Consider the following 7932-nt stretch of genomic DNA (forward strand, 5'->3'; position numbering starts at 1 on the left):
GCCCCCACTTACCGTTGTCCAGGCCCGTCAGCATGGCCGCGGCCAGGGCTCGCGACGGCGCCACCCACTTCTGCGCCTGAACGCGATTTAAATCGCGGCAAGCGCAGGATGAGAGCGGAAATAGTAAGAAGAATTGAATTGGCAATATAAAATAATAAGAATAATGTTCTCTCTAGAAGAGGAAAGAAACCTTGAGAGTCTGAGAGAAGCGGAGGACAGCGGTCTGTACGAACGAGGAGAACAGGTTGTACACCGCATGCTCGAATATCGGGCCCAGCAGTCCTGTTGTGTAACGCACACGCACACACGCACACGCAAAACCGCACACCCACACGCAAAACCGCACACACGTGCAGACATGAGCCAATGGGGATGCAGGTAAGGTGGGAGCAGGAGGTCGATGTAATGACGGACCTCTGAAGTCGAGCCCGACCCTGGCCAGCGAGGTGGCGTAGTACATGCTCTGCTCCAAAATGTTACCGACCAGCGCACCCTCCTTCACCTCCGGCAAATATCTAACGGCGTGCGTCCGTGTGTCGTGTGGTGTGTCGTGTGTGCGTGTGTCGTATGTCGGTGTGTGTGTGTGTGTGTGTGTGTGTGTGTGTGTGTGTGTGTTAGCAGCTCGCAGGAAGCACAACAGAGCAAGATGGACGGTACATGCTGAGCGTGTCGGCAAACTCGGAGATCTTCTGGGTGAGCCAGCTGTGGAGGATGCCCACGCCCGACTCCCTCTCGCGGGGCGCGGAGGACGCCGCCGCCGCCACAGCGAGGTTGTCGTCCGGGAAGATGGCCCGGTACTGGGTGATGATGTCGAAGACATGCACCCTACAGCTGTCGATCAGCTTGTTCAACTGTTCCAATCAAAGCGGCATAACAGCACACGTTCGATTAGTAACGTTGGTCGTGTCGCTGCCCGTGTGCGGTGGTGCGTGCGTGTGCGTGTGTCACGTACGTAGGTATAGGGGTTGGTGGTGGGCACGGCATCGATCACGGAATGCAGCCACGCGTCTCTGCTCTTTAAAAATCTGGATCAACCAAATCGCAACAATTTTGTTTAGGTGAGAATTGGCCCGGTTCGAAGAACTGGATCGCGCCTGGTGGGGAGGGGAGGCGCCGTACGTGATGCGAAGCTGTGTTTCGTTGTACAGATTCATCCTCCGCAAGTGAGATATCGCACGCAGGCAGCCAGGCAGAGCCATGTTGTCTGTCATTGGCAAACGTTAGTGTCGTGTGTGTCGTGTGCGTCGTGTGCGTCGTGTGTGTCGGGTGTGTCGAGTGTGTGTCAAGGAGGGTACCTCTCAGTTTGTGATGAAGTTGGTTAATCATCATCTCTCGCGACTTGTCGACATCAGTGGCGATCGACTGGATCAGCGGAATGTCGGGATGCTTCTTCTTGAGCCCGTGCGTGAAGGCCTCCAGCTGGAGCGCCTCGTCGTAGAGCTCCGAGCGCACATAGGTCTCCATCAGCTCTGGAATCTCGAGAATGTCCATGAGCTTGGTGTGGTGGTCGAGCGTGTTCTGGGTGGCGGCCCGCTGCGCCGTGATCTCCACCGCCGTCTTACAGAACTGCTCGCAGGCCTTGCTCAGGCTGGGCAGAGCCGTCTCCAGTCCGCCGACCAGCGTGCGCACCTCCGCCACCTGCCCTCCCACCAACACCTGTGAGCACAACACACGACACACACGACACGACACGACACGACACTACACGACACACCTGTTGCTTCATGCCGCGGATGCACTCTGAGGTCTGGATGAAGGCCTTGTAGTTGGTGAAGGCCAGGTCCTGCATCTGCTTCTTCATCTTCTCGGACTCGTCGTGCAGTTTCTCGGGCTCCTTCATGAGCTGCTGGAAGGTGGCCGACGACAGGGAGGACAGGTAGGACTCGTACTCGGTCAGCAGCTGCTCGTCGGCGTCGCTGTGGCCGCCCATGGCCATGTCCGCGTAGCGCGGCAGGATGAGCGACAGCAGCGACCGCTCGCTCTCCTCTCGCGTGCGCAGCACTACACGCACACACGTGTGAACGGCACGATTAGTAAGATGAAGAAGTAGAAGTGGCATCGAATGGGGGCTCAACGCAAAATCCGGATTAAACTGTTTTGGAGCAGATAGAGTACCCTCCTCTGAGTTGTCCCCCTCAGTGTCCATGTCCATCATGAGTTGCGCTGTGGCTCAGGGAATGATCACCCAATCAATCAGCTGTGAATCAAAAAGAAAAAGCGTTTCCTCTTTTTTCTTTTAAGTTTTCTCGTTGTTTCTTTGAAGAAAACCCAAAATAAAACTAAAAGTAGAACATTGGCCGCATTCCCTGGTTGTCGCATGCTTGCCCGGGCAGCCGCAACAAGAACCTAGCTCTCCCCACACGACCTGGCCACAGCTCTGCATTGCCCTTGTTCGCCTTCCTGCCACCCAGAAACAAAGCAAATAGAACGCCAGAAAGATGTCGTCCGAAGACGTGAAGACAAAGCAAGATGAGTTGCGGGCAAGAATCCTCCAGTCCACCTCCTTGCCTCGCCTCAAGGTCCCTCCCCTTCCTCATGTGCGGGGAAATAAATCCTTGTTATTTTAGGACGAAATCAAATCATTTATAAACATAAATAAGTGTATTTACATAAATAAATAAATAAAAATGTTGGTGCAAAATGGCGTTGTCATGCCACCAGCAGGAATTAAATTTGTGTTGGTTTTGTTTGTTGCGTTTGCAGACGACCAACACGACGTCCCTGGCTGCGCTGGAGAAGCTGAAGGCCGACCTGGAGGCCAAGCGACAGGGCAAGAGCACACCGCCGCCGTTGTCGCCCAAGCTCGCCTCCTCTGCGCCCGTGCTTCCCTCGGCCGGCTCGCTGATCAGCCCTCGGTCTAGGGTATGTGTGCGCTGTGCCTCGTGATTATTTTATCATTCTTCGTTCTCTGATTCGTCGGCACGAGGCGATCGCCTGCCGTCAAACTCTCATCATCGTGTGGTGTCGTGTGTGTGTGTGTGTTGTGTGTCGTATGTCGTGTGTCGTGCCGTGTCGTGTCGTGTCGTGCGTGCCGTGTGTGCAGGCCGATGGGAGTCCGCCCGAAGCGCAGGAAGCGGGCAAAGAGAAAAAGGACAAAAAGGAAAAGAAAGAAAAGAAGGAAAAGAAGGAAAAGAAAGAAAAGGACAGCAGGCCGGGTACGCCGATCCTGACGGTGACCGCGCCGCCGTCGGCCGTGACCGCCTCCAACTCGCCCCGGATCATTTCGAGCCCGCTCAGCCCGCGCGACACCGAAGTCACCGTCGTCGATCTCGCCACCGAATTCGAGGAGATGATGAACGACCTCAAATTCACCGGTACGCTTCTGATTGCGTTCAACTCCCTGGGAGTTGGCTGTCTTTTTCTGACTTTCCTTTGCGTGTCATGTGTGTCGTGTGTTGCATTGTGTGTTGTGTGATATGCGCGTGTCGTGCGTTGCGTTTTGTGTTGTGTGATCACATGTGCGTGTCGTGTGTCGTGTCCGCAGATGCACAGCGAGATCAGATGGGATCGCTTCCCGAATCGCACAAACAGACCATTCTGCTCCAGTGGAAGAAGAAAAAGGTCGCACTTGCCCAACGTCGCAGCTCTCACTCCACTCCCCCGTACCTGCCCCAGCAACTTTCTCTGCGCGCGTGTGCGGTGCGGTGTGCGGGTGCGGTGTGCGGTGTGCGCGTGCGCGTGCGTGTGTGCATGTAAGATTCATCTTCGCTCCCCCCACACAGAGAGGTGCCGGCGCGAACCAGACCTCCTTCGCCGCTGAGTCACTCCGGGCGGTGTCTTCCCGCGGGCTCGACTCCTCCGCCGGTCAATGCTGTGCTCCTCAGCCGCCTGGGCGAACAGGACAAGCCCTTCCTCGCGCCTCCCGCCAGCGATGGCAGTACGCGCCATTCTCTTTTCTTTTTTAACAATTATTATGTTTACATTTGTTAGTAATCTTTATAGATTTGTATATTTTTATTCAATTACTTAGACCTACATTTTCGAAATTTTTTTTTGTTATAAAATAAATTGTAGGTGCGGTGATGCTGGCGAACCTGGAGGCGCGCAAGCAAGAGAAGATGGACGCGCTGAAAAAGCTGAAGGAGGAACTCGCCATCAAGCGGCAGCTCGCGCAGAGAGGCATTCAGAGGGAGGAGCTGAGCCCCGAGGCACTCCAGGCGCTCATGAAAGATCTCGAAGAGCAGCGCAGGGCGCGCCGAGAGGCCCGCGAGCAAAAGATGATGGCCAAGGGTACTCATCACTTCTTTTTTTCCAATCCTTTGTGTGTGTGTCGGTGCGGGTGCCTGCGTTGCATGGTGAAGGTGTGTTAAACGGTTCCGAATGCGACAGTGGAGCAAATGAAAAAGGACGGCAAGATTTCCTCGCTGGCCGATATGCAGGAGGCCATCCGCCAGGCGAACGAAATGCGGCAGCAGCGGTACGCGCCATCAACCAATCAAAACATAACATATTATTAGATAACATAACACATTACATTTAACAATCATCAGAGCTGAGCGTGCACTCGCGCGCAAGCGGAGGAAGAGTACCAAGAAGCTCATTCTCAAGGGTTCGTCACCCATGTGTCATTCACACGCGCCTCTCGTGCGCGTGTGTGTCTGCGTGTGTGCTTGGATCGTAACTGTTCCCCCCCTCCGCCCCCCAAACAAAAACAGAGCTGGAGGGGAGTGGTATCACAATTTCGCGTCGCGGTAGCATGATCCAGACACCCCAGGATGCCGCGATGCTTCAGGTACGCAACGCAACGCAACGCAACGCAAGCTTTTCGAGCTGATGGGGAACTCTTTGATTGCAACAGGAAACGAAGAAGCTGAAGCGGCTGACGAGGCAAATGGATCTGGAGGCCAAGGAGATCAAGATCGATTCACAGCTCACCAACTTCCTGACCTCCATGGTAAACCTAGAAGAGGAATGGAAGAAACAAGGTTCGTACAACGTGTGTCGTGTCGTGTCGTGTCGTGTCGTGTCGTGTCGTGTCGTGTCGTGTCGTGTCGTGTCGTGTCGTGTCGTGCTGTGCGTGCGTGCGTGCGCGATGTATGTTTCGTTTCCATCAGACGACGGTCACGACTGACAAGCCCGACACTGAAACCACTCAGAGCAACTGCGCATCCAGCGACAGGTGGAGTTCGAGATGCTGCAAAAGGAGCACGCGGAGGCGCAGGAGAGGCTCAAGCGGAGCGAAGACCTCATCTCGGACACCAAAACCCGTCTCTCCTCCATCGCCGCTGCTCTCGCCGCGGTATGCAAAACTTCTCTTCTTTTTTTCCAAATCATTTTGTTAATTCTATTATTTTGTTCTTCAATGATTTGTTTAGAAAGAGATGAATTGATGGTAAAATTATAAATCATTATTTACATTTGGTTATTTCTTTTGTGGGCTTTGTGCAGGCGGCGGGCAGGCACTCGGAAGATACGCCGCTGCAGGGCTGCCAGAACGAGCTGTCGCAGCTGCTGGAGCAGCTGGGCATGGAGGCCATCAGCGTGGTCGACCAGCGCACGGCCGAGCAAATCGAAGAGGAGAAGAAGGCCGCCATCCAGAAGCGTACCGAAGAACTCGAAAAGGAAGCCGAAGAATCTGGTATACTACACCTGCCTCTCTCAGTTACTATCGCGTGCGTGTGCGGTCGTGTGCTGTGTCTCTATGGAGCTCATTGGTCGCTTGATTGTCGTTTGGCTTGAAGGTTCGATGGGTGGCTTGCTGGCGCAGCTGAAGGGCACCAAGCTCAAGAAGGTGGACCCGGCCGAAGTCGAAAAGCAGAAGCTGGCGGCGCCTCCTCCGCCCGCGCTGGGCGACTCGCTGGGCATGTTCACCTCGCTCCAGGACACGCTGCGGGGTGCGCTGGAGATGCGCAAGCTGGCCATCATGGACTCGGACTCCGATGACGACGATGACGACGACGACGACTTCTGGGACGACGATGACGATGACGACTTCGACGACCTGGACGACCTCATGAGCACGACCGTCCGTATCTGATTGCCAACTTTCTGTCTGTTTTATTATTAAAACACTCTTTTTTGATTCGTTCTTTTTTATTCTTTCCTTCTTTATTCGGAAGCGAAAGGAGACTGACCCACAATGGCTGGTGGACGAAGAGCCTTGAAGTGGTACAGCGGCGCACCATGAAAGGTACTAATAATCCATTGCATTTCGTCTTTGGTCCCCCGAGGGGCTGAGCGGTTCCCAAGAAATCAAACAACAATTCCTTAACTATCAGTTATTACTATGAAGATATCACTATCAAGGAGATGGATATCGTGGGGGCGCGTTCGATAAAATCACCAGCCCACCACAGCGACCTCCCCGACACGGTCGGAGTTGTCCGCCAAAAAGTCTCCTGAATTTCTGGTGTTGTGCCAGACCAGGTATAATAGTGCACAGAGGCAGAAGGGACCACTTATTCTACACCACACACCACACAAGATGACAACCACTCCAGAGAAGCTCAGCCCCTTCGAAGCAGAGACTATGCGCCTGCGCCTGCTCGCGGCCGAGGGGGAAAAGATGGCCGATGAGTGCTGTCGCCCGCAGCCGGCGCACCCCCTGCCCGTTCTGGAGTCGATGGGCCTGAGCGTGACCTCCTTCCGTCGCCTGGTCGAGGAGCTGACCGGCACCGTCCAGGTCCTGGACAAGCCCGCGGAGATGAAGACACACATGCCCCTCGATCAGTTGGCCGACGAAAATCGCCAGCTCGCCACGCTGGCGCTCAACATCGCCAACCACACGCCGGACAACACCGACCGAGCCACGACCGCGCGTCTGTGGAATGCCTTCGAACCCCTAGCACTCCGGCTCTCTCTCGCCAACCGGGCACTCTACGAAGCTCGCGCCAAGGGCCGCTGGTCCACCGTTGCCATTCCCAGCAACCCCACCCAAGCTGAATTATATTGAATGAAATTGGGTAATTTCCTTTTATAGTTGCAATTAGAGTCACTGTTTGGCCGAAACTAGGGGGTACGGGAAGGCGTCCTGGCTTGCCTCTGGCCAACTTTGGGCTGATCCCAGTTTGGTTTGGCCCTAGTCTGCAGAATCATTCATTCTGGTAGGTGGAGATGCTGATCCAACCTCGACTTCGGTTTTTAGGTACACCAGCGGAAGGGCGTGACGTGAGCGACCGGAGTTGTATGGCGTGCCTGTTTCGCTGGCTCTTCGCCAACCAATCAAGGCCGCGCATTAGCAGTCTCAGCGCCTTCTCCATCCGCCCGCAAACGGTCTAGAGCATTCAAACCAACGGCCAAGAGCAACAACATCATCACCATCACAGCACCACCATCACTATCACCATCACACTCACAGGCAATGAAGACGATGAACAACAATCACCAAGGGATTGATTACGAAAAGGAGGTGGGCGATGAAGATACGCACTTAGCCTTTGTGCTGCCGGCCGGCTACGCTGAGTCGCATAGCGCCGAAGACATCCGCAAGTTTGTGATGGTGCAGATCATGGCGCTGGTGCTGGCCACCTTGCACCTGACACTACTGGGCCTCGGCACCCTGTCCACCTTCTCCTTGGCCGCGGTGCTCCCGCTGGAAATCGTCGCCCTCTACCTGCTGCGGGTCAAGCACGACTTCGTCAGGGCAGCCCTCCTTCTCACCAGCGTCATCAACTTTACAACCCTCTTCGCGTGCCTCCACTACGGTCTCGTCCCAGAGATCTACGTGTGGCTCGGCTGGTAAATATTATCCTTTTCCCCCCCTTCCCACTAAAACATGTTCTACACGAATGGAGTAAAAATCGATTGAACAAGATGTTGAGGGTGGTGCTACGTCTTGTGTATGCAGGGTGCCAAAGATCTTATCGTTCACGATGGGCGTCGAAGGCGGCTTGATAGGCCTGGCGCTGGTGCTGGTCGAGGGTGCCGTCCTCTTTCTGCTGGGCTCTACGCGCTCGAGCGGGATCCAGGTCGAAGAACCAGCGCGGGCGCTCA

At 55.0% G+C, this 7932-nt stretch overlaps 4 protein-coding genes across 4 annotated transcripts in view; 3 read left to right on the forward strand and 1 right to left on the reverse strand.

Annotated features, from left to right (window-relative positions):
* Positions 1 to 16: 16 nt before the first annotated feature.
* ACA1_195390 (golgi family protein, putative) lies at positions 17 to 2152 on the reverse strand (the record flags this gene model as incomplete). The annotated part of the gene is made up of 10 exons (XM_004353213.1): positions 17 to 76; positions 191 to 282; positions 415 to 515; positions 658 to 851; positions 953 to 1010; positions 1120 to 1204; positions 1296 to 1566; positions 1630 to 1656; positions 1715 to 2001; positions 2116 to 2152. Coding segments are annotated over 10 exons (1212 nt in total), but the record flags the coding sequence as incomplete, so codon positions are not given.
* Positions 2153 to 2438: 286 nt separating this feature from the next.
* Positions 2439 to 5977, forward strand: ACA1_195400 (uncharacterized protein; the record flags this gene model as incomplete). The annotated part of the gene is made up of 13 exons (XM_004353214.1): positions 2439 to 2519; positions 2704 to 2862; positions 3044 to 3314; positions 3485 to 3602; positions 3723 to 3877; positions 4015 to 4230; positions 4330 to 4417; positions 4491 to 4549; positions 4656 to 4732; positions 4799 to 4925; positions 5097 to 5239; positions 5389 to 5578; positions 5682 to 5977. 13 exons carry the CDS (start codon positions 2439 to 2441, stop codon positions 5975 to 5977), a joined length of 1980 nt encoding a protein of 659 aa, XP_004353266.1.
* A 447-nt stretch (positions 5978 to 6424) lies between these two features.
* ACA1_195410 (uncharacterized protein) lies at positions 6425 to 6892 on the forward strand (the record flags this gene model as incomplete). Its single annotated transcript, XM_004353215.1, has 1 exon — positions 6425 to 6892. The coding sequence occupies one exon, from the start codon at positions 6425 to 6427 to the stop codon at positions 6890 to 6892; it is 468 nt and encodes a 155-aa protein (XP_004353267.1).
* Positions 6893 to 7309: 417 nt separating this feature from the next.
* Positions 7310 to 7932, forward strand: part of ACA1_195420 (ATPase/histidine kinase/DNA gyrase B/HSP90 domain containing protein) — a gene marked incomplete at both ends in the record, with an annotated part of 2483 nt that continues 1860 nt past the window's right edge. Inside the window, 2 exons of the mRNA XM_004353216.1 lie at positions 7310 to 7677; positions 7787 to 7907. Of these exons, the coding sequence (XP_004353268.1) occupies positions 7310 to 7677; positions 7787 to 7907 (489 nt within the window). The remainder of the gene's footprint in view (positions 7678 to 7786; positions 7908 to 7932) is intronic.

This window comes from Acanthamoeba castellanii (assembly GCF_000313135.1).
Source record: "Acanthamoeba castellanii str. Neff unplaced genomic scaffold scf7180000084752, whole genome shotgun sequence".
Lineage (NCBI taxonomy): Eukaryota > Discosea > Longamoebia > Acanthamoebidae > Acanthamoeba > Acanthamoeba castellanii.